The sequence below is a fragment of the Loxodonta africana genome, chromosome 15 (genome assembly GCF_030014295.1).
Source record: "Loxodonta africana isolate mLoxAfr1 chromosome 15, mLoxAfr1.hap2, whole genome shotgun sequence".
Lineage (NCBI taxonomy): Eukaryota > Metazoa > Chordata > Mammalia > Proboscidea > Elephantidae > Loxodonta > Loxodonta africana.
The window spans coordinates 49026900-49051155 of NC_087356.1; the positions used below are offsets into that span (position 1 = coordinate 49026900).

At 40.3% G+C, this 24256-nt stretch overlaps 1 protein-coding gene across 4 annotated transcripts in view; it reads left to right on the plus strand.

Moving 5' to 3' along the window:
- The window catches only part of NCAPD3 (non-SMC condensin II complex subunit D3), a 147928-nt gene that overhangs the window by 113618 nt on the left and 10054 nt on the right, over window positions 1-24256 (plus strand). For 3 of the 4 annotated variants that reach the window (XM_023557041.2, XM_003417405.4, XM_010597113.3), the window contains 12 exons: window positions 750-864; window positions 961-1068; window positions 2360-2598; window positions 3616-3695; window positions 10478-10615; window positions 10943-11076; window positions 11345-11544; window positions 14869-14979; window positions 16980-17162; window positions 17874-18040; window positions 18238-18377; window positions 19320-19397. In XM_023557041.2, the coding sequence (XP_023412809.2) occupies window positions 750-864; window positions 961-1068; window positions 2360-2598; window positions 3616-3695; window positions 10478-10615; window positions 10943-11076; window positions 11345-11544; window positions 14869-14979; window positions 16980-17162; window positions 17874-18040; window positions 18238-18377; window positions 19320-19397 (1693 nt within the window). The remainder of the gene's footprint in view (window positions 1-749; window positions 865-960; window positions 1069-2359; window positions 2599-3615; window positions 3696-10477; window positions 10616-10942; window positions 11077-11344; window positions 11545-14868; window positions 14980-16979; window positions 17163-17873; window positions 18041-18237; window positions 18378-19319; window positions 19398-24256) is intronic. The other variant, XM_023557042.2, reaches the window with a different exon arrangement.

The following is a 24256-nucleotide window of genomic DNA, read 5'->3' on the forward strand; positions in this document are numbered from 1 at the left end:
TGGAAAAATGTATTAAAGTGTGAAATGGGTTTATATACCCTTTAACCCTGGATTTCACTTCTGAGGAAATAGAACAGTGTCCGAAGGTACAAAGGTGTTCATCACAACTAATGTAGACAATAGCAAAGGATTAGAAGTAACATGCATGCCCCTTAATAGTAGAATATTTAAGTAAATTGTGGTAGTATTGTAATTTTAAAATTGCATGCTTATATAGTTTATTAAACATATTATATTTATTAACAAGAAAGGATGCTGAATATTTAAAGAAATAAATGCAAACTTCAGAACAGTGCAATTGGTAAGTATATAAGAAAAACAAACAAAACCATATAACTGTAAAAATACTTCAGAAAAGACAGTTACATACAAAATACTGATGGTGTTTTTGGGTTGGGGGATTATAGGTAGGTGACTATATGTCGCAGTTGGCCCAGGGTAATCCTGGTTTACCCTTGTTGTCACAGTGTAATTATTAGTAGCACTTTCACTGACAAAAGTGTCTAGATTTAGATGATAGAATTGTATGGCTACCCTAGTTTTGGGTGAATTTCATTAAGTGGTGACTGTAAGTTTTTAGAATGGCCGTGTGTTTTTATGAAATAAAAAATGATAAGACTCTTAATTTGGGGGACAAAAAAAGCATCCCACTTATATGTCCTTAATCCAGCTAGAGTTAATTCTTCTTTTACCTTCTTTTTACCACAAAACTAATTTTTTTTTTTTTAAACAACCAATTCTTTTTGTAGGTGAAATGCATTTTTACATTAGGAGATATAGCCCAACTGTGTCCCGCCAAAGTGGAGAGGCGAGTCTTCCTTCTGGTTCAGTCCATCCTAGCTGCTTCTGCTGGTGTGGATCACTGTAAGACACTTGCAATTCTACCCTGCCCTGTGCTGTCCTGTGGCTCTGTTAACCCTTGAGGTATTACAAATACACCTTTTTCCTCTTTCTCTTTAGTAACATCATCTCAAGGTACCAGTGATGCTCCTGCCTTGCAGCCACTTCCCCAGTTCAGAGGCTCAGCCATGCCTTCCATGATTAGAGCACATGCAGTCATTACCTTGGGTAAGGATAACTTAGGGAAGAAAGTGGTTTGCACAGCCTGTTTCCATACATAGCTTTCTGTCCAGGTAAGCCTAGCCACAGTATTGTGTTACACACTGCTGGACTTCCTTTTTCCTTAGCTCTTGTGATTTTTAGAGGTGATTCTCATGTGAGTACATAGCCCTGCAGGCATAACAGAATGCTAGAAACCAAGGACTGTCAGACGTGGAACACTCTGGTGAGGGACTTTCTGTATGTTTAATAGAATTATGTTAACCTGTTACAGTGATATCTGTTCTTGTCATTTTTTTTTAGCACCATGAAGTCTGTTCCTCAAGCACTATATGGCAGGCACTGTACTAAGTTCTGAGAATGGAAAAGTAAATTTGAAGTTCAGTTTGTAAAAGGAGGTGTTTATCTGATGCTTTCCAGAAGTGGTAGATGAGCTATTAAGAATATTTCTCCATGGACTTGTATTGCTAATCTTTAAAACACTGATCTCTACGTTATAATTTGAATTTTTTTTCTTTTGCGTGATTGTGTATTTTATGCTAGATAATAGTTATGGATTTTTTTTTGTTAATTTTTCAAATATCTAAGAATTACAAATAAAACCAAAACATTCCCCAGGCCACAAAACAAACATATAAGTAGACAGAAGTCAACAGCCCTCCTTCTCCTAACTAAGAACAAGAAATAAATAAGATGAACAGTCTTTCCTACTTACCTAGCTCAAAGTTCAAATTCCTTAAAAGATATTCAGCTTGTATAGAGTTCATGTATAACCGAAAATAATGTACATCCTTTGTTAGGTTTTTGGTCACTTTCCAGGTAAGCAGACAACTGCAAAATTGAAATGTTGACTTTAAAAGGGAAGTAATTTTACTAGCATAGAGGAACATCCCATAGAAAATCCCTCACAGAATTCCTGGGGGAGTTTATTTTTTGTTAAGGTATATTGAATTTCCAAATACCTAGTATTGGTCTGCCTGGCTTTGATTTTTTTTGTTGTTTGAAATTTTTTACATGATGTTTTAACTTGAATTAAATAATACCTATAGCAAGATATGGAAACCCTGGTGGCATAGTAGTTAAGTGCTATGGCTGCTGACCAAGAGGTCAGCAGTTCGAATCTGCCAGGCGATCCTTGGAAACTCTATGGGGCAGTTCTGCTCTGTCCTATAGGGTCACTATGAGTCGGAATCAACTCGGTGGCAGCGGGTTTTTATAGCAAGATGTGACTGGAGAAAAGTTAGGTACAGGAGCAGGATAGAGCTGAATGAATGAGACATGTCCCTCTCCTTTGCGATAGGCAAGCTGTGCTTACAGCATGAGGACCTAGCCAAGAGGAGCATCCCAGCTTTTGTGCGTGAGCTGGAGGTGTGTGACGATGTGGCCGTCCGCAACAACGTCATCATTGTCATGTGTGATCTCTGCATCCGGTACACTGTCATGGTGGACAAATACATCCCCAATATCTCCATGTGTCTGAAGGACTCAGATCCATTCATCCGAAAGCAGACACTCATCTTGCTCACTAACCTCTTGCAGGTGAGAGTAGACATCATTCCCACCCCCAGTTGCTTCTGGTTGGAGGGAATATGTGAGTGGCCTAGGAAATGTTCTGCTTTGTAGCAGAGTCTAAAAATAATCACTCTCACTCTGGTGAGGACATTGCTCTTCTAGTGTTCAGTTCAGCCTTTTAAACAGACCATTGTTTCTTAATATTCATTTTGGGTGTTCGTTTAGCTACCCTGTCAAGCAGAGGAAGGTTTAATTTTTGCAAATGAACATCACGTAGAGCAAGGCACACTCATGGACGAGTAGTTCTAGCTCTGTACTCCCCTTGATCTTGAACAAGTCAGGGTTTCTCAGACTTCCTTCATGCGTAAAGTGGGGATCATAATGTTTATCCTGTCTGTCTCACAAGGTTGTTCTAAGAGTCACATGAGATACCTTAGTAAGCCGAAGAACTTAGCAAACTATAAAACTCTACACTAGGTATTCTTATTTACATTGAGAATACAGATTTGGGCTCTTGTGAGGGGTAATAATATTTGATCTTTAAAAAAAAAGGAGGATTTAATTGTGTCTAATGATGGCCTCCTCTAAGGAGGGCTGGTGAGTTTATATAAAGTATTAATTTTATAACTTATAAAATTATATTACTAATAGTGTAATTAGTTGGGTTGGGGCACATCCAAAAAACAAAAGCTTTAACTCTTTCTTTGTTTACATAATTGGGAAAGGGACCAAGATAGCTGTGTAACACCCTCTTGCCTTTACATCTGAAGGTGTTGAGCTGTGTGCATTGAGCCATATTTCTAACACAGGAGGTTAGAGGCTGTTCTGCCCACATACTCCTCCAAGTCTCCTTGTGACTGACAAATGGTACGTGTTTTCTAGATGGTTGGGAAGTTATCGCTAACTAACTGAGCTAATGTGCCCTAGACAGATTGCAAACCCAACAGGTCATGTTAAACAAAAGGCCAGCAGTCGGTTATACATTGCATTTACAGTTTGTATGTTAAAATTCATCCTGAAATATGCTGGTTTCTCTTTGTACAGGAGGAATTTGTGAAGTGGAAGGGCTCTCTGTTCTTCCGATTTGTCAGCACTCTGATAGATTCACACCCAGACATTGCCAGGTAAATCTTCGCCCTCAGATGTCAGACAGCTGAATGCTTTACCTCATTTCTGGTACACGCTCATCTCTTTTCTTCCAAATTGGTTTAGAGTTGACTTATTTAGGATTTAGTGGGCCTTTGGCAGTTGCCAGAAAAATTAGCAGGTTTTAAAAATACTAATAAGCTTTATAACAAAACTTTATTTTGCATGTTAAAAAAAGAAAAAAATCTGCCCAGATTTTCTAACATTGTCTGCTCTTCCTAAAGGAGTAATGAAAATGAAAAAGCGTAGGCCTTTGTCGTGTTAAATGGTATGTAGTTTGTATGCCATATTAAATGGTATGTAGTGTTTTTTTTTAGTGTTTATGTCATATTACACTGTAGTAGCCATTAGCTGTTGACTTAATATGTCAATTTCTAGGTCAGTAAAATGTTAGCTTTGATAAAGAATTCAGATTTTCTTTTAAGTACAGAAATTTTAAGGAAGAAACTCTAGGATTTAAGGCAGAATTGCAGTGTAAAATAGAGTGTGCAGATCACAGGGCTCCTTGGAAAAGGAGAATGTTGGGGGGGGTGGTTAATTTGGCAATTGTTAACTCCTATCTTCCTATAATTTTTTTAAAGATTTATTTTCTTGGGGTTGAGAAATGATCTGGCAGAATTTGTTTCCTTAGATTAAGTGGCATGAATAATTCTTTTCAAGCAAGCCAGAAATTAGAAAATAGAATGTTGAATGCCATGGGAAAAGCCACCCCAGCTGGGAAAAGGTCTTTGTAGAGTTCATTAACTATGAATAGTTTATAAAAATGGGCCCCTGTGTATCTAAATATAGTCACAAATGATTTACTGAGAATTTCATGGAAGAATTTCTGTTCAGTTTTCTTTGGCTTTAATTTTCAAATAAAAAACCTTCCACATAACAAACTAGTAGAAGGTTAATGGTCTGATTAATAGCGTCAAGACCCAGAAGCAAAAAGCTAAGGCTATAACCCTTTATTTTTCTTTGTTTATGTGATTGAGAAAGGGACCAAGATAGCTACATAACACCCTCTTACCCTTACGTTGCATCTATAATACTGGTTACAAGGTCCTCATAGTTCTCTTTATACAGTGTGTAGGAAAAACAGGAATAGGCAAAATGAGAGGTGTTCAGAGTGCTTTCAGATGATGAGCCTGAGAGGTAAGATTGATTTTTCAAACCTGCATTTCCTTGCTTTTCCTCACTTTTGTCAGCTCCTATGCACGTATGTAGAAAGTGTTGATCAGTGCATAAAATATATATAGTACCTGTTATGCAGGTGGTCAGAGCATGAATCAGAAAGAAATCAGAAGGCTAGAGAAGGAGATCCTTTACACAATGCCTCTTCTACCACTTTAATATTTCCCCTTCGATTTTTCCATTTTATCTCTTTAGTCTGAGTTTAAATCATGGTTTGAATGTAGACTATAATTTTCAACTTCGAAAAGTGAACAACTACAGTTGCTAACTGTGCTTTAAGTTAGTCTCTTCCCCAATTTTTAGACCAAAAGTCTGCCCTATTTGTTTGCATTAAATATATTAATTTTTCCATATGTATCTGCTAATGTAGCTCTTCCAAAGAGACTTTAGTGGCAGAGCCTGTTGAATTTATTTTTGGTCCAGGTGGATTTCCTAAAGATTCTGGCATATGCAAATTGGCCTGATACTTTTTTTTTTATTGTGCTTTAAGTGAAAGTTTACAAATCAAGCCAGTCTCTCACACAAAAACTTATACACTCCCTGCTATATACTCCCAATTGCTCCCCCTAATGAGACAGCCCGCTCCCTCCCTCCACTCTCTCCTTTTTTGTCCATTCCACCAGCTTCTAACCCCTTCTACCCTCTCATCTCCCCTCCAGGCAGGAGACAGCCACATAGCCTCAAGTGTCCCCCTGATCCAAGAAGCTCACCAGCATCCCTTTCCGTCCCATTGTCCAGTCTAATCCCTGTCTGAAGAGTTGGCCTTGGGAATGGTTCCTGTCCTGGGCCAACACAGCGTCTGGGGACCACCGACCTGATGCTTTTAATTGCTCATATAAACCAAAAGTTGCAGGGTGAGGGGCTACAAAACTGCATAAAGATATTTTTCCCTCTGCCCACTAGGTGGTGGCCTTGTAGTACCGAAGTCACAGAGTGATGATACCTAAGTAGCAAGTGGACCATTTTGGTTTAATGGTCTGCAGCATTCTTGAGCAAATGCCGCAGAAGTGCAAGAAGGCAGAGGACCAGAGAGCCTCAAGAAAAGAAAGTAGTTAAGATAATGGACCACTGAGATAGAAAAGGGAGTAAAGACAGAGATGGCTTAGTCTGGGAGAAAAAGAAGTAATTGAGGATATAGAGGGCTCTGAAGTTCTAGAACAAGTAGAATGGGGATGAGGGAGTCAGAAAGCTAGAAGGATAGGTGGGCGTGGTCATGAAGTAGATTATTTGATGTCAGAAATGGAGTATTCCAGGTGTAGTGTTATGACCATGAAGTGGCAGCACAAACAGAGATAGCAATAAAGTCAGGAACCTCGAAGGTCAGGTTGACCTGTAAGGACACTGAAGACGCTGTGAATGATGTCACGGTTTGGAATGGAGAGGAAAGCTAGGAGCCAGCTACCAAGTAGTAGAGGGTAATACAGGCAAATGATAGGAGCTTCAAAAGGAAAATTTAAGTGTTATTACGTGAACCGGGTGGAAAAGTAGTTTGTTTTTTTACTGGTAACCAACTTTCACTACCCTTCCTGTCTTAGTTATCTAGTGTTGCTATAACAGATATACCACAAATGGATGACTTTAACAAACAGAAATTTATTCTTTCACAGTCTAGTAGGCTAGAAGTCCAAATTCAGGGTACCAGCTCCAGGGGAAGCCTTTCTCTCTCTCTCTGTCAGCTCTGGGGGAAGGTCCTTGTCATCAATCTTCCCCTGGTCTAGGAACTTCACAGCACAGGGACCCTGGGTCCAAAAGATGCTCTTTGCTCTTGGGCTCTTTTTGCTTGGTGGTAATGAGGTCCCCCTCCTCTATTCACTTCTGTCTTTTATGTCTCAAAAGAGATTGATTCAAGATAAGACCTAATCCTATAGATTGTGTCCTGCCTCATTAACATAACTTCCTCTAATCCTACCTCCTTGACATCACAGAGGTTAGAATTTACAACACAGGATTATCAGATCACAAAATGGAGGACGACCACACAATACTGGGACTCATGGCCTAGCCAAGTTAATGTACAACCTTAATCATCATACTGTCTCTTCTTCCCTATTGGCTCACCCATCTTTCTTTTTCTTTAGCGCACTTTCGGCAACATACTTTGTATTGATTGTATGTATATGGTGTATTAGAATACAAGTTTCCTATGGGGCAGAGCTTTTGTTGTTTACTACGATATCTCCAACACCTGGAAGAGAGCTTGAAACCTAGTAGACAGTCAGTAAATATTTGAGTGAATGTAAATGAATAAAACCAAATGTGGTCATCATCCTCTGACTCTGGGATATGGGAGATTAAGTGGCTTCCCCTTGAGAAGGCTGTAAGGAAAATGGTGTCCTTGGAGGAAAGCCAGGTTGAATTTACAATAAGGAAGTAAGAGAGTGCTCTGAGATTCAACTGTAGACAGCAGGGGCTTAATTTATCATGGAACCTGGAATACAGAGCTCACAATGGTAAGATTTGAAGAGGAAGGGAGAGTAATGGGAAGTTAGACCCAGAGAAAAGAAACATAGAACAATATAGGGATGAGGTGAGATAAGGAGGGCCGAGAGAACAAGAGAGGCTTGGATTCTGGGTGGAAGCCAAGGATAACAAGGATGTAAGAAATAACTCAAGGTTCAAATAGAATTCTGGTGTAGATGGGTCTGAGCCCCAGTCATAATCTGAGATAGACATGTTTTGAGGGCCAGATCAGGAATACAAGTCCATCAACAGTGGCCTTTAGTGAGCAGATAACTATTTCAAAATGGCATTTGGCTTGGGAAGAAATCTCAAAAAAATCAGATTTTTGTGTTTTCCTATTAATCTGAAAATGGAAGTGAACCGTCTTTTCTTCTTTTATGGCCTCACACACCTGAATTTGGATTCTTAGTAAAAAAAAAAAAAAACAAAGTAGTAATTTCTTTCTGTAAGGTCATTATTACTCAGATTTAGCTGGTCTTCCTCTTGTTTTCCTTATAATGGAATTAATTCTGTGTAAACTCTCTGAATAGTATCCCTTAACTGATGGTGTGATCATACCTGGTTTCTGTAGTCCTGAGGATAAGGAGAGGTTGGAAGAGGATGCTGACTGGGGTTCCTAATTTCCTGAGGCTTCTTTAGAATGGTTGACATTTTCTAATCCCAGTACCCAAAAAGGGCTGTCTTCTGTTTCTCTAAAGGAACTCTCCACCACATATTACTTGGAATGTTAAATTCTTTTACCTTTTCAGCTGACAAAAACCCATTTGTCAAGCTGGTAGGATGTGAGAGTTTTAATCTGGTCAAGGCTGAGACTTACCCTTTGAAGTCCCAAGAGGAGACGTGGATATTATGCATTGACTGATGTCTGGCTTCTTATGGTCAAAGTTGGCTGACTCTGCTTTCAGCTCTTATCACAAGAACGCTTTGCATAATTTTTTACTATTGAACTTGTCTGTATAGTGTGTTAAGCCAGTTATTCACCAGAGACCTGACTCTGCAGTATCTTGCTCATTGCTTGCCTATGTGTATTCTATTTTAACTATGTGTATTCTTAACGTAAAATCTTAGCAGATTAGTATTTGACATCAAATCAAAGCTCAAAGCAGCCTCTCTTCTTGCACAAGAATTACTGAATGATAACCAATTTTACATTTCCATATAAATGATCTCAAATCTGAGGAGAATATCCCAGTAGACATGAACACTGCTGTGCCATGTTAGACTAAACTATAATACCACAGGAGGTGAATTCTCTTTGATTCTTTTGGGGATGATTTTTGTTTTTTACTGGCACCCAAGGTTTTCTCCACCTTTGTCACAGATGGTTTACCAAGGCAACCCTTGTTTAGAAGGAACTTCGCCTGATATTGTGGCGTCTTTGCTTTCCAAGCCTGGGTCACTAAAGAACGCAGTTTGTGTAGAGTTTACTGGTTGGTCTTAGAGCAACAGGTGCATCTAGCTGGCCTCGAGTGAATTTCTCCTCAGGAATCGAGTTCCGTTTGTTCTGTTTTCATATTTATAAGTCAGGCTGCTCCCTTATTTTCTAGGTGGAAAGTCATGAGGTGATTATCTTCAGCAGAATTTTTATCTGGGCTTACTGTCATCATAATTTCAGAGCTAATTCCCCTGATTTTTAATTGATGTGTCTGCTGCAAATGCAAAGTGATTCCAATTAGCCTAAGGAAAACATTATTTTTGTTGTTATTGTGTGCCCTTGAGTTGATTCCAATTCATAGTGACCCTATAGGACAGAGGAGACCTGCCCCACTGGGTTTCCTAGGCTGAAATCTTTACAGGAGCAGATCTATAGGTCCTTTCTCCCAGAGCCTCTCATAGGTTCGAACCACCTATGAGTGCTTAACCACTGCACCACCAGGACTCCTTGAGGAAAACATTAGGGAACAGTCGATCTCCTGCAAAGCCCTAAAGCATTCCAAAGCCAAGGCATTTGGATTATCCTTGTTACTGCTTCTCTCCAGTTGAGAGTTGACTGGAATTCCTGGTATTTGGAAATGGCATTTGAGCCCTGAAGTGAAATTGAATCATTGGTCTAGACAGTATGAATGGACCAAAGCTAGCCCAGCACTACCTTAGGCTGACCTCTAAGCAAAACTCAGTACCTTGGTATTCTCTCAGCTACTATCATGATCAAATAAACTACGTGTAGTCTAGATTGAACACCTTGGGCCTTTGTCTGCTCACACTTGGCTTTGGAAACCATTAGGATTTTGCCCTCTAGAATGGTGCAGTACTTGTGATGCCTACGTCTTGCTGTACACCACTATGCATGTGTGTTGGAAGCCTCTTCCAGGTTTGGGTCACAAGCGAAAGAAGAGTGCCCCAGAGCTTGCTGATGCTACCAAAGGAGAGAGGTGTAGGGAAGATTATTTAAACATTTGGGGAAGGCCAGTGAAAGTGAACCACTGTGGAGGATACTTGTCCTACTCACCCAAACTATAAAGATCTCGTAATTAGTTCTTATTATTGAAAAAGTTCCAGCTACTAAAATTGGTTTTTGTTCACCATTGTGGGCAACAGACTTGAAGCTGGGAGCAAAGGCCAAGTGTTCATTTCCAGGTGATCGTTCTCATTGCATCAGCCTTAAGGACCACTGGCCTCTACTTGAAGAGTAGTTTAGTTGTTTTCCCATATGAAGTGTAAATAATAACATCTTGTTAGAATTCTGAAAGGAACTCTGATAGGGAGAGCCTTTACACTGACCTTGAATTCAAAAAGCAGGCTGTTGAGCAAGGGGACAAAATAAGCTAAATTCATATCTTGCTTTAGCACTGAATGGAGCTGTTTATTGGAATAGATTTAGTGATCCCTTATCCTTATTCGGAAACCTTGGTGGCATACTAGTTAAGTGCTGTGGCTGCTAACCAAAGAGTCGGCAGTTTGAATCTGCCAGGCGCTCCTTGGAAACTCTGTGGGGCAGTTCTACTCTGTCCTACAGGGTCGCTATGAGTTGGAATTGACTTGGCGGCACTGGGTTTGGTTTTTTCGTTTGTTTGTTTGTTATCCTTATTTATATTCTCTGTATTGCATAATCCTTGGTATGTTTTTAGAAGCTATCTGCAAGTAGCAAATGGGTCTCTTTCTTTTGTTTCTCCTTTCTTCACAGTTTTGGGGAATTTTGCCTGGTTCACCTGTTACTGAAGAGGAATCCTGTCATGTTCCTCCAGCATTTCATTGAGTGTATTTTCCACTTCAATAACTATGAGAAGCATGAAAAGTATAATAAATTCCCTCAATCAGAGAGGTCAGTGCATTGGCTCAGGTGGTTTCTTTTTCTTGGTAAGACTTGGGCAAACCTCAGGAGACATCCAGCTGTTTCGTGTATAGTGGTTAGATAAAGACCCTAAGGTAAGTATTTACTGTGGCTGTCCTTGTTTTCCTCAGCAGGGCAAGGTAAGACAATTCACTTGTGAGAATAAGCTCCTGAGGGAAGCGCCTGTGTTGAACACTAAGCTCACCGGTGTGCTTCAGCCCTTGGCATGTAGCTTTTAGGATGTGGTTACAAGGCTGTATGAAGGTTCTTTTTACCCATGCCCACGTGATGCAGTAAAATTGTCCTGTTTTGCCATAGAGAGAAGCGACTTTTTTCGCTGAAGGGAAAGACAAACAAAGAGAAACGAATGAAAATCTACAAGTTTCTTCTCGAACACTTCACAGATGAACAACGATTCAATATCACTTCTAAAATCTGCCTTAGTATTTTGGGTAGGCCTGGTGTGTTTGGAATAAATTGTATATTTAAAAGTAAAACTCTGTTGAAAATGAACCCAGCTAGTCTGTATCAAATGTGAACCCCCGCCTCCCCCCCATGCAGGAAGACCCTTGTCTTTGTTCTTCTCAACATCTGCTGGTCCCAGCAGATGTACTGCAGCCCAGACCTGCCCTCTTTGCACAGTTATATCCCATTTCCCAGACAGTTGTTAAGGTTCCCCAGAGGCTGATCTGTTGTGCTTTTCATTGTGCTTTCCCTCAGCATGCTTTGTGGACGGTGTCCTTCCCCTGGATATGGAAGCCAACGAGTTGCTCTCAGATACGTTTGAAGTCCTCAGCTCAAAGGAGATCAAACTTATGGCAATGAGATCTAAGCCAGATAAGGACCTCCTGATAGAAGAAGATGACATGGCCTTGGCCAATGTAGTTATGCAGGAAGCACAGAAAAAACTCATCTCACAAGTGAGTGTGGGGTCTTCCCTAAGACTCTGCCTGGTCCCACTCTGCTTCCTCTGTTTGCCCCTCAGGTGTTGGTGGTATACCTGAGATCCTGATTTCATCCTCACTGGTGGCTTTAACCCTCTCCTGAGTGGTGATTATTCTCAAACCAGTGTTTCTAGGTCCAACTTCTCTGTGAGCCTGAACCCAGTTCCACTTGCCTCCCTGGATGTGCCTCAGGCATCTCTGACTTACTGTGTCAAAACCAAATTAATCACCTTTTCATCCTATTCTTCTCCTTCTTCCCACCATTGCCCACAGTCCAAGAAAAAAATAATAAATAAACAAAAAAACATAATTTACTTTTCTTTCTCCCCTGGTCGTTTGTGGAGAATGGAACCGTTGTCTGTGAAGATGTCCAGAGGAGAAACTCAGTGCTCTCCAGGCCAGACTTTGTCATGCCAGGTGTAGGCTTTATTTAGCCGGTATGTGCAGATGTTTGAGTCTGATTGATTGAGGTAAACAGCTCGGTTCCCATAGTCCTCGCCAAGCCCATGTTCCTGTGCCTCACCTGGATTGTTAACTTGTATACCCCACCTGACCCCTGAAGGCTTTTGACTCCAAAGATGTAGACTTTCTTCATGTCAGTTTGCCACCACATCCTGTCAATTTTATCTTGTGAGTCCGTCTCTGTTTTGCCTTTCCACTGGTACTGAAGTAATTTAATTGAAGCCTGTGCCATTTGTAACAGTTTCCTTAGCGCTCTTTTGTCTGGTTTCTTTCTGTTTCAGACCATGTACCACGTTAATACCAGAGCAGTCTTTCTTAAATACAGATATGATCATTTTATTCTCCTGCTTAAAGTAGGTTGGAGGCAGATTAACTCCAGAGAGGCATTTGGGGACTTTCTGGGGTGATGGAAATGCTTTATCTCTAGATTTTGGCATTGGTTACTCAGTATATACTTCTGTCAAAACTCAATGAACTGTTCACTTAAAACGGGTAAATTTTATCATATATAAGTGATACCTCACTAAAAATGTCATGAAGAAGTAGATTGTTGGCCCCCTGTTCCCTTCTGAATAGAATCCTGATTTCTTTCTCAAAGCATACAACTCTCTTTGTATGTGTGGTACCACCTGTACCCTTCCTCATCTCTCTGACCTGCATTCCAAATTACTGTTCTTTCCTCAAATACGAGATGTTCTCCCATGCCTCTGTTCCTTTGCACACTGATTCTTGTCTCCGGAATGTCCTTTCCAACCCTGTTCTTCCTCCTCCCACTAATTTCAAATAAGCCTTCTTTGACACACACTCCTGTCTCCTCCTTCTTGCCTGGGCATCTCTCGTCCCTGTATGCTGTCATGCCCTGTGTGTCTGTCTCAGGCCACTTACCAGAGTACACATACTGGTCTAGAAGCAACTCAAAAGCAGGAATTCTTATCTTCATTTCTCTGTCCACAAGGTAAGCTTTGTGTCTACTGCCAGGAAGGTGTTTGATATATGTCTTGAGTGAATTCATGTAACCACTTTTCTGTTTTAATTTATTGTGGTAAAATATATGGAACAAACATTTGCCTTCTAACCATTTTTTATGATGTTAGCGTTCTGTTTTCATAAATGCCCTTTATTATATTGGGAAATTTCTCTTCTATTCCTAGTTTTTTAGTGTTTTTATCATGAAAGGGTGTTGGATTTTGTCAGAAGCCTTTTCTGCATCAATTGAGATGATCGTTTGGTTTTTTTCCTTTGTTTTATTTATGTGGCGCATTACATTAATTGATTTTCTTATGTTGAACCACCTGAGATAAATCTCCTTTGGTCATGGTATATAATTCTTTTTAATAGGCTGTTGGATTTGGTTCACTACTGTTTTTTGTTTTTTTTTTTTTTTTTTTGAGGATTTTTGTACCTATATTCATAAGGGGTATCCTGTAGTGTTCTTGTGGTGTCTTTGGCTTTGGTGTCAGGGTATTGCTGGGCTTCAGAATGAGTTTGGGAGTTTCTATAAACCACTTTTTAAGACTATCCTTAAACTTACTATCTGCTCAGGTTTATGTTTATTAAATTGTGTATATTTCTGCCTATTCCCCTCCTCTTTCAGAAACTGATAACACTTTTTAGAAATGAGTGGTTTATAAGCAAGGAACATATACTGGTGACTTTAAGTGAGAAAAAGTACTTTCCATGGTCAGAAAGATGGATCTTGCATATGTGGGCTACTGTAATGAGTCATTTTTAATTCTAAGAGACTTCTGATAAAACCTTTGTAGTTAGTGACCGTTCTTGGTAAGGATTATCAAAGCTTGATCAAATCAGATATATGTAACTACAGTGCACTTTTCTAAATGTGTGCAGAGTTTACCAAAAAAGGCAGCAAGAGATACAAAGTTGACTCTCTTCATGCTTAGCAGTTTTTAGACTATTATCAGTTACCCAGCAGGGCCACATAATGTCCCTTTGGATCACCAGAGTTGAGGATGTTGAATGGATGGACTCAATGTGGAGCCAAGAGTCAAGCGTCTGTGATAGGTTTGCAGAGGTTTGGTGCTTTTGTTAGGATCTTTGACATATTTCCAATTCTTTTTCCTAATGTAGGAAACAGGAATAGTATGTCCCTTCTACCTTATAAAGCCTTTTGAGTGTTTTGAGGCAGCGCTTATAAAGTCTCCAATACAAAAGCAACAAAAAACAGTCACAATACAGAACCAAAAATAAAAAATAAACCTATATAGACTGGTCACTATGAGTCGAACAAAGGCACTGGGTTATACAGAATGCTGTTGTTGTTAGGTGCCATCGTGTCGGTTCTGACTCATAGCAACCTTATGTACAACAGAACAAAACACTGCCCAGTCCTGTACCCTCCTCACAATTATTGCCGTGCTTGAGCCCATTGTTGCAGCCACTGTGTCAGCCCATCTCATTGAGTGTCTTCCTCTTTGTCACTGGCCCTCTACTTTACCAAGCATCACGTCCTTCTCCAGGGACTGGTCCCTCCTGATAACACATTCAAAGTAAGTGAGACAAAGTCTTGCCATCCTTGCTTCTAAGAAGCATTCTTGCTATACTTCTTTCAAGATGGATTTGTTCATTCCTGTGGTAGTCCATGGTATATTTGATATTCTTCGTCAACACCATAATTCAAATGTGTCAGGTCTTCTCTCTTCCTTTTACATTGTCCAGCTTTCGCATGCATATGAAGCGATTGAAAATTCCATAGCTTGGGTCAGGTGCACCTTAGTCCTCAAATGCTAGATCAGCTATACTGAAAGAATTAAAAAAATTAGGTCAAGGAAAAGTCAAAGGTCGTTCAGAAGTTTATACATCTTGTTTGTGTTACTACAGGTTCAGAAGAGGAATTTCATAGAAAATATTATTCCAATTATCATCTCCCTAAAGACGATGCTGGAGAAAAGTAAGATCCCAGCTTTGCGGGAACTCATGGCTTATCTCAGGGTAAGTGGTGACCTTTGTGGTTATGGCCCACCACTATTCCACCACTCAGCATCTTCTGGTAGTTAGTGTGGTTAAAATAGCCGGTGAATGATTGAGCTCAAAATGCTATAAAACCAACGTTACCTGTTTTAGAAACATGCCTGCCAGACAGGCTTTTAACTGTTAAGTTGGAGAGTTTTATTGAAACTCTTGCCTTTTGCATTGGGGTCATGAAGAGCTGACTGGCTATACGGAGCACAATTCTGATGAGATTCAACGTTGAGGGTTTTCTCAGCTGGGGTCAAGAAGAGAATCATCCTCCGAGCTTGTTTTGGTGAGGGATAAAGTGAAAATTGGTCATCGTGTGTTATTTTAGGGTGTTTACCTTTAACGCTTTCTCAGAGAACAAGATCAGGAAATCACAGCCCTTTAACAGCAGGCCTTGGGGAATACCTGCTGAGGCTGGCTGCCATCGGAGGGCTGAGGACCACAAAGTCTCAGTCTGTACAGAACGGCGTGAGGGCAGCACTTTCAGTCAGATATAAAGGCAACATTTTTTCTGTTAACTTAGCAGAGCTATTTCCCTGTTCGCGTGATGCCTTTGTTTTCCTTAAAAAGAAAAAAAAACGTTTTTCTTTTTTTAAAAAGGACTACCACAACATTACACTGAGTACGCTTTCTAAAACAGCTTTCTGTCCTAGAGGAGCTAAGGTGAGAGAGATGGGCTCATAGTATGGAAAAAAAGAACTTCCGATTGTTTTTATATTTTTAATGTCTTGTTTTAAGCCTCAGGAAGGAAAAAGAAGAACTTAGATCCTAAGAACCACTTAGACACTTAAGAAAATAAGCCTGTCTCCTGTTTCTGAGGCCCACACAGAGGATGGTGCAGTATTCTTTTAATTCCGTAACAGCATTTCCTCATTTTAAACCTTCTCTAAGTGGCAAGTTGTTTGACTGCCAGCCAAAAGGTTGGCAGTTTGACCCCACCTAGAGGCACCTTGGAAGACAGGTCTGGGTATCTACTTCCGAAAGATCAGAGCCTTGAAAACCCTATTGAGCAGTTGTAGTCTGTAACACACGGGGTCATCGTGAGTTGGAATCGACTTGACAGCAGCTGACAGCAACTAAAGCCGGCAGGTCTAGCCCTGCTGTTACTGGCAGCTGGAGAATTGACAGATCGCCTTTTCTTTCTTGGACTTCCCTTATATAAAAAAAAAAGTTGGGGCTTTTTCTTATCCTCAACAGTGTTAGGCAAAATCGTTTCTTTCTCTTAGCAAAGGGACTTTGTCCCTAGCCGCTCTTGAAGACCTGAGAATGATAAAGACCTGGTATACTGAAAGCTTTTCTGCAGCATCTTCAGAGAGGACACAAGGGTGGGAATGGAACTGTAGTTCTGATTTCCTGAGAGTCAGTGGGGAAAGCTGGTGTACACAGATTTGAGATTATACCACGTCCTGTGACTGACCCCAGAGGCCATCTGAGCCACGTCAGCACCGTTCATACCTACCTGCCTGAACTCTGAATTCACTTCTGACTGGCCTGCTTCAGTGACCACAGGATCCTTTAAATCGGTGGTAACCCAGTACCAGGTGAGACCACCCAGAGGCCTCACTGTCCCCATCCCAGCTTCAGGGATGGAAAGGCGTAGCGATTGGCGGCAGTCCGGTACCCTTTTATCAATTCTGTGCTAGGCTAAAATTGCATGATTCTATGTCCTTTATCCCATAAGGAACCTGGGAATTTGCCTGTTAGCTGTCAGATAGGCAGGAAGCTTCCTAAGAGACCAAAACCATCAGTTAATGCCTTACTTGTGTGGTGAATACAAGTGTGCTTGGCATTTCTTAGGAATATATCATTGTATTAATTAACCTGTTAATTAACGTCAGAGAAATAGTTTTCTGTCAGCAAAATAATTTTTTATTTTAAACCTCAGGTAAACAATTATTATTTAATTTTATGTTGGAGGGAGCTTATTTTTTGATTCAAGAAAACATCCAAGAATGCTTCTGGGTCTCTTTCAGGAGGTGATGCAGGATTACCGAGATGAGATCAAGGACTTCTTTGCAGTTGACAAACAGCTGGCATCAGAACTTGAATATGACATGAAAAAGTACAATGAACAGTTAGCTCAGGAGCAGGGCCTGGCGAAGCAGCCAGATGTGAACAGGACAGCTGAGCCAGCCGGCATGGCACCCATGGGGCAGGTAGGAAGAGACCCACCTTGAGGTTGATCCTGCTTTCCCGGCTGCTGCTTATGATCATTTGTTCCAACATCTCTCTCAGAATCCAGAGATGATCTGAGGTCAGGCTGGGTTAAACCGTTCCGATTCCTTTTTTTTTGGCCACCACCGTGTTCATGTCTTAAGTGAGGTATACAGGCAGCTTAGCTGTGGTCAACTTCCCTCCCACGAGGCCATGCCACGTGAATTTGTCTGGAGCATCGTTGTAGTGACAGTTGGGGAAAATGTCTGAGTGCCCAGAAAGCAAGCTGGCAGTCAGGTTATCTGATCTTTGATTACAGTGATTCTAGATAATTAGCTCTCCGTAGGTGTTTTTGTTTGTTTGCAGTCTTTCCCCCAGCATGCCCACCTCTCCAGAGCATATTGTCACTTAGGGTATTTCTGGACTTATCTGCTGCTCACTCTCAGAAGCACAGTGTTCTCCTGCCGAGGAACCCAGACAGGTCTGCTGTATTGAAAGATTAGGAGTACAACGACTTTACTCCTTTGTCTCTTCTTTAATGCCACAACATTTACTTGTGGCAGTCTGCCAGTAGTGCTGCTTCTGAAGACAAAGCTCTGTTTGCCTGGGGGAACATGTTTTTAAAATAGGTTACTCACAGACTTGCTCATGTGTGTGAAGATTCTGTAGAAGACAAGTGTTAAAAGGTAAATACTCTTTATCTTCTTTAACAGGTAACTCCAAGTTTAGAAATAGTGCCAGCTCCTGTTGGTCAAGAAAATGCATCTGTGGCCCCTGGTGTGAGCCATCCCTCAACATCCACATCAAGCACTGGTAGAGCACCTTCTGTGCTTCCTCCACCTGACACTGGGCCGTTGAAGGTGTTAATGCCCAAAGCCAGGTACAGTGTGCACGGAATCTCACAGGCCCTGCTCCTGCACTAGGCCTTGTCAGTGTGAGTGCTCCATGTGAGGTCTGAGCAAGTGTAGATGAGTGATCCCCTGGAAGTGAGTGGATGGTGATCACCTGTGCTTACTCTCGCTTTGTCCGGGGTCTGCAGTTAGAAAAGCAATGTTGGTAGTGTGTTCTCCTCCACAGGCCCATGTCCCTGAGCACCATCGCAATTCTGAACTCGGTCAAGAAAGCTGTGGAGTCAAGTAACAGACATCGGAGTCAGAGCTTAGGAGTGCTGCCTTTCACTTTGAATTCCAGAAGTTCAGACAAGAGCAGCAATCACGGTATGCTTGTAGATTGGCACCAGGAGAGTAATAAAAACTCCTGGTCTTCAGTCTCAGATAGAAACTAAGAGCCCACAGATTAAAACACAAATAGAACAAGCCTGCTTCTCATTCCATTTAAAGTGGTTTCTACTTCCTTATCATTACAACAAATAACATTAATTGGGGATTTGGGAGTTACAGGTAATAAAACAATGCATATTTATGATAAAAGATTTGGAAAACAGAGCGAAAGGTAAAACTCAGCAGTTAAGTGTTTATTCTTCCAGTCTTTCTGTTCCTCACACTCGTGTGTTTTATGTGTTACTTATAAAACTGTGATCATAGTATGCATTGTTTTATAAACTGCTTCTGAACACACACTTAATATAATGTAGTTGAGAACTGCACAGCTTTTCTCCCAGTGCTTTGTAACATTTTGTCTTGTGGAAGCACTTCAACTTATTTATTGCCCTATTCTTGAAGATGTAGGCGTTTTTCAGTTTTTTTGATAGAAATAATGGCACAGTGAACATCCTTGTACATATAGCTTTGTATATATGTAACCCTTAGGATTAATTTCCTGAAGTCAAAGGCCATGAATATTTGAAAAGGCTTCCATAATTCATGCCCAACTACACCCTCACCCTCGTTCTAGAGGGTCCGTTTTCCTCCTTAGGAACACTGGGATTTATAGTTCTACATTGTCTTTGTTGAGTTTTATAGACCAAAAATGTCATTGGTTTAATTTCCATTTCTTTGATCCCGGTGAGAGTGGACATTTTTCTTCATGTTTATCATGTATTTATATTTCTTTCAGAATTGCCTCTTTATAGGAACCCTTCAATATTGAGGATATTAACTTTATTGTATGTCTTGCACATGTTTTCTCATTTGTTGTTATGCTTTTTCATACTGTTTTGGCATGTTTGGGACAGATAAAACTTCTCTATTTAATCCTAGGCTCTTCATACAGCTTGAACCAAGAGTCTCGTGGATCTATCAACCATCTGACTAAACGAGCCATCAGCACCCCTGACCGTAAGTAACTCATTTGAGTTGGCTGCTCCTAGGTCTAGCTTATATTATGTATTTGCTAGAGTTGCAGTAAAACACTTTCTGTTGCAAGATAGTTCTTTCGTTTCATACTCGACAACATGACAGTGCATTATATCCGACTGAATGGTTCATAATACTTACTGAATGTCAAGCCCTCTTCCCAGTGCTTTCACATGTATTAACGCATTTAAACCTTGACCACGCTGTGTTGTTAGGTGCCATTGAGATGGTTTCGACTCATAGTGACCCTGTATACAACAGAAAGAAATAAGGCCCCCATCCTGTGTCATCCTCACAATCATTACTATGTTTGAGCCCATTGTTGCAGCCACTGTGTCAGTCCATCTCTTTGAGAGTCCTCTTTTTCGCTGACTCTCTACCAAGCAGAGCGCCCTCTGTAGCGATTGGTCCCTCCTGATGACATGTCAAAAGTACATGAGATGAAGTCTCACCATTCTCACTTCTAAGGAGCATTCTGGCTATACTTCTTCCAAGACAGATTTGTTAGTTCTTCTGGCAGTCCATGGTGCAGTCAGTATTTTTTGTCAACACCATAATTCAGAGGTGTCAATTCTTCTTCAGTCTTCCTTATTTATTGTCCAGTTTTCCCATGCATATAAGGCAATTGAAAATACCATGGCTTGAGTCAAATACACCTTAGTCCTCAAAGTGACATCTTGTGTTTTCAATACTTTAAAGAGGTCTCTTGCAGCAGATTTGCCCCATGTAATACATCGTTTGATTTCTTGACTGCTGCTTCTATGGGCATTGATTGTGGATCCAAGTAAAATGAAATCTTTGACCATTTCAATCTTTTCTCCATTTATCATGTTGTTTCTTATTTGTCCATTTGTGAGGATTTTTGTTTTCTTTATGTTGAGGTGTAATCCATACTGAAGACTGTAGTCTTTGATCTTCATCAATAAGTGCTTCAAGTCCTTTTCACTTTCAACAAGCAAGTTGTGTCATCTGCATATCACAGGCTGTTACTGAGTCTTCCTCCAGTCTTTTTTTTCTGTGTGTAAACATTTTCATGAGACTTTTTTTTTTTAATTTTTATTGTGCTTTAAGTGAAAGTTTACAAACCGAGTCAGTCTCTCACATAAAAACTTACATACATCTAACATACACCTTGCTACATACTCCCAATTGCTGTCCCCCATAATGAGACAGCCCACTCCCTCCCTCCACTCTCTCTTTTTGTGTCCATTTCCCCAGCTTCTAACCCCCTCTATCCCCTCATCTCCCCTCCAGGAAGGAGATACCAACATAGTCTCAAGTGTCCACCTGATCCAAGAAGCTCACTCCTCACCAGCATCTCTCTCCAACCCATTGTCCAGTCCACTCCCTGTCTGAAGAGGTGGCTTTGGGAATGGTTCCAGTCCTGGGCCAACAGAAGGTCTGGGGGCCATGACCACTGGAGTCCTTCTAGTCTCAGTCGGACCATTAAGTCTGGTCTTTTTAAAAGAATTTGAGGTCTGCATCCTACTGCTCTCCTGCTCTGTCAGGGGTTCTCTGTTGTGTCCCCTGTCAGGGCAATCATGGGTTGTAGCTGGGCACCATCTAGTTCTTCTGGTCTCAGGCTGATGCAGTGTCTGGTAATGTGGCCCTTTCTGTCTCTTGGGCTCCTAATTACCTTGTGTCCTTGGTGTTCTTCATTCTCCCTTGATCCAGGTGGGTTGAGACCAATTCATGCATCTTAGATGGCCGCTTGCTAGTATTTAAGACTCCAGACACCACTCTCCAAAGTGGGATGCAGAATGTTTTCCTAATAGATTTTATTATGCCGGTTGACTTAGATGTGCCCTGAAACCATGGCCCCCAAACCCCCGCCCCTGCTACAGTGGCTTTTGAAGAATTTCACTTATTCAGAAAACTTTTTGCTTTTAGTTTAGTCCAGTTGTGCTGACCTCACCTGTATTGTGTGTTGTCTTTCCTGTCTCCTAAAGTAGTTCTTACCTACTATCTAATTAGTGAATACCCCTCTCCCACCTTCCCTCCTCTCCCCTCATAATCATCAAAGAATATTTTCTTCTCTGTTTAAACTATTTCTCGACTTCTTATAATAGTGATCTTATACAATATTTGTCCCTTTGCAACTGGACTAATTTGATTCAGCATAATGCCTTCCAGATTCCTCCATATTATGAAATGTTTCACAGATTCATCACTGTTCTTTATTGATGTGTAGTATTCCATTGTGTGAATATACCATAATTTATCCATTCATCCATTTCCATTCATCTGTTGATGGGCACCTTGTTTGCTTCCATCTTTTTACTATTGTAAACAGTGCTGCTTTGAACATGGGTGTGCATATATCTGTTTGTGTAAAGGCTCTTACTTCTCTAGGATATATTCTAAGGAGTGGGATTGCTGGATCATCTGATAGTTCTATTTCTAGCTGTTTAAGGAAGCGCCAAATCAATTTCCAAAGTGGTTGTACTGTTTTACATTCCCACCAGCAGTGTATAAGTGTTCCAGTGTCTCCACAGCCTCTCCAACATTTATTTTTTCATGTTTTTTGGATTAATGCCAGCCTTGTTGGAGTGAGATGAAATCTCATTGTAGTTTTGATCCTGCATTTCCCTAATGGCTAATGATCGTGAACATTTCTTCGTGTATGTGTTAGCTACCTGAATGTCTTTTTTAGTGAAGTGTCTATTCATATCTTTTGCCCATTTTTTAATTGGGTTGTCTTTTTGTAGTTGAGTTTTTGCAGTATCATGTAGATTTTAGACATCAGGGGCTGATCAGAAATGTCGTAACTAAAAACTTTTTCCCAGGCTGTAGGTAATCTTTTTACACTTTTGGCAAAGTCTTTGGATGAGCATAGGTGTTTGATTTTTAGGAGCTCCCAGTTATCTAGTTTTTCTTCTGCATTCTTAATAATGTTTTGTATACTGTTTATGGCATGTATTAGGGCTCCTAACGTTGTCCCTATTTTTTTGTCCATGATGTTTTTCATTTTAGATTTTATATTTAGGTCATTGGTCCATTTTGAGCTTGTTTCTGTGCATGGAGTGAGGTATGGGTCTTGCTTCATTTTTTTGCAGGTCGATGTCCAGTTATGCCAGCACCATTTGTTAAAAAGACTGTCTTTTTCCCCTTTTAACTGTTCTGGGGCCTTTGTCCAATACCAACTGTTCATATGTGGATGGATTGATGTCTGGATTCCTGTTGTTGAACCAGTACCAGGCTGTTTTGACTACTGTGGCAGCATAATAGGTTCTAAAATCAGGTGGAGTAAGGCCTTCCACTTAGTTCTTCTTTTTCACTAATGCTTTATTTATCAGGGGCCTCTTCCCCTTCCACATAAAGTTGGTGATTTGTTTCTCCATCTCATTAAAGAATGTCATTGGAATTTGGATCAGAATTGCATTAAATCTATAGATCGCTTTTGGTAGAATAGACATTTTTATAATGTTAAGTCTTCCTATCCATGAGCAAGGTATGTTTTTCCACTTATATAGGTCTTTTTTGGTTTCTTGCAGAAGTTCTACTCTGTCCTATAGGGTCGCTGTGAGTCGGAATCGACTCGACAGCACTGGGTTTGGTTTTTTTTTTTTGTTTTGGTTGCAGAAGTGTTTTGTAGTTTTCTTTATATAAGTCTTTGGTAAGATTTATTCCTAAGTATTTATCTTCTTCAGGGCTCCTGTAAATGGTATTGATTTGGTGATTTCCTCTTCGATGTTCTTTTTGTTGGTGTAGAGGAATCCAACTGATTTTTGTATGTTTATCTTGTATCCTGATATTCTGCTGAACTCTTCTATTACTTTCAGTAGTTTTCTTGAGGATTCTTTAAGGTTTTCTGTGTATGAGATCATGTCATCTGCAAAGAGAGATAGTTTTACTTCTTACCAACCTGGGTGCCCTTTATTTCTTTATCTAGCCTAATTGCTCTGGCTAGGACTTCCAGCACAATGTTGAATAAGAGTGGTGATGAAGGGCATCCTTGTCTGGTTCCCATTCTCATGGGGAATGCTTTCAGGCTCTCTCCATTTAGGATGATGTTAGCTATTGGTTTTGTATAAATGCCCTTTATTATGTTGAGGAATTTTCCTTCTATTCCTATTTTCCTGAGTTTTTATCATGAATGGGTGTTGAACTTTGTCAAGTGCCTTTTCTGCATCAACTGATAAAATCATGTGATTCTTGTCATTTTATTTATGTGATGAATTACATTAATTGTTTTGTTAATGCTGAACCATCCCTGCATACCTAGTATGAATCCCACTTGGTCACATGAATTACTTTTTTGATATGTTGTTGAATTCTATTGGCTAGAATTCTGTTGAGGATTTTTGCGTCTAAGTTCATGAGGGATATAGGTATGTAATTTTCTTTTTCTATGGTGTCTTTACCTGGTTTTGGTATCAGGGATACGCTGGCTTCATAGAATGAGTTTGGGAGTATTCTGTCCTTTTCTATGCTCTGAAATACCTTTAGTAATAGTGGTGTTAACTCTTCTCTGAAAGTTTGGTAGAACTCTGCAGTGAAGCCATCCAGGCCGGGGCTTTTTTTTGTTGGGAGTTTTTTTATTATGTTTTCAATCTCTTCTTTCGTTATGAGTCTATTTAGTTGTTCTACCTCTGTTTGTGTTAGTTTACGTATGTAGTGTGTTTCTAGGAATTCATCCATTTCTTCTAGGTTTTCAAGTTTGTTAGAGTACAGTTTTTCATAGTAATCTGACATGATTCTTTTAATTTCATTTCGGTCTGTTGTAATACCGCCCATCTCATTTCTTATTCGCGTTATTTGCTTCCTCTCCTGTTTTTCTTCTGTCAGTTTGGCCAATGGATTATCAATTTTGTTGATTTTTTTCAAAGAACAAGCTTTTG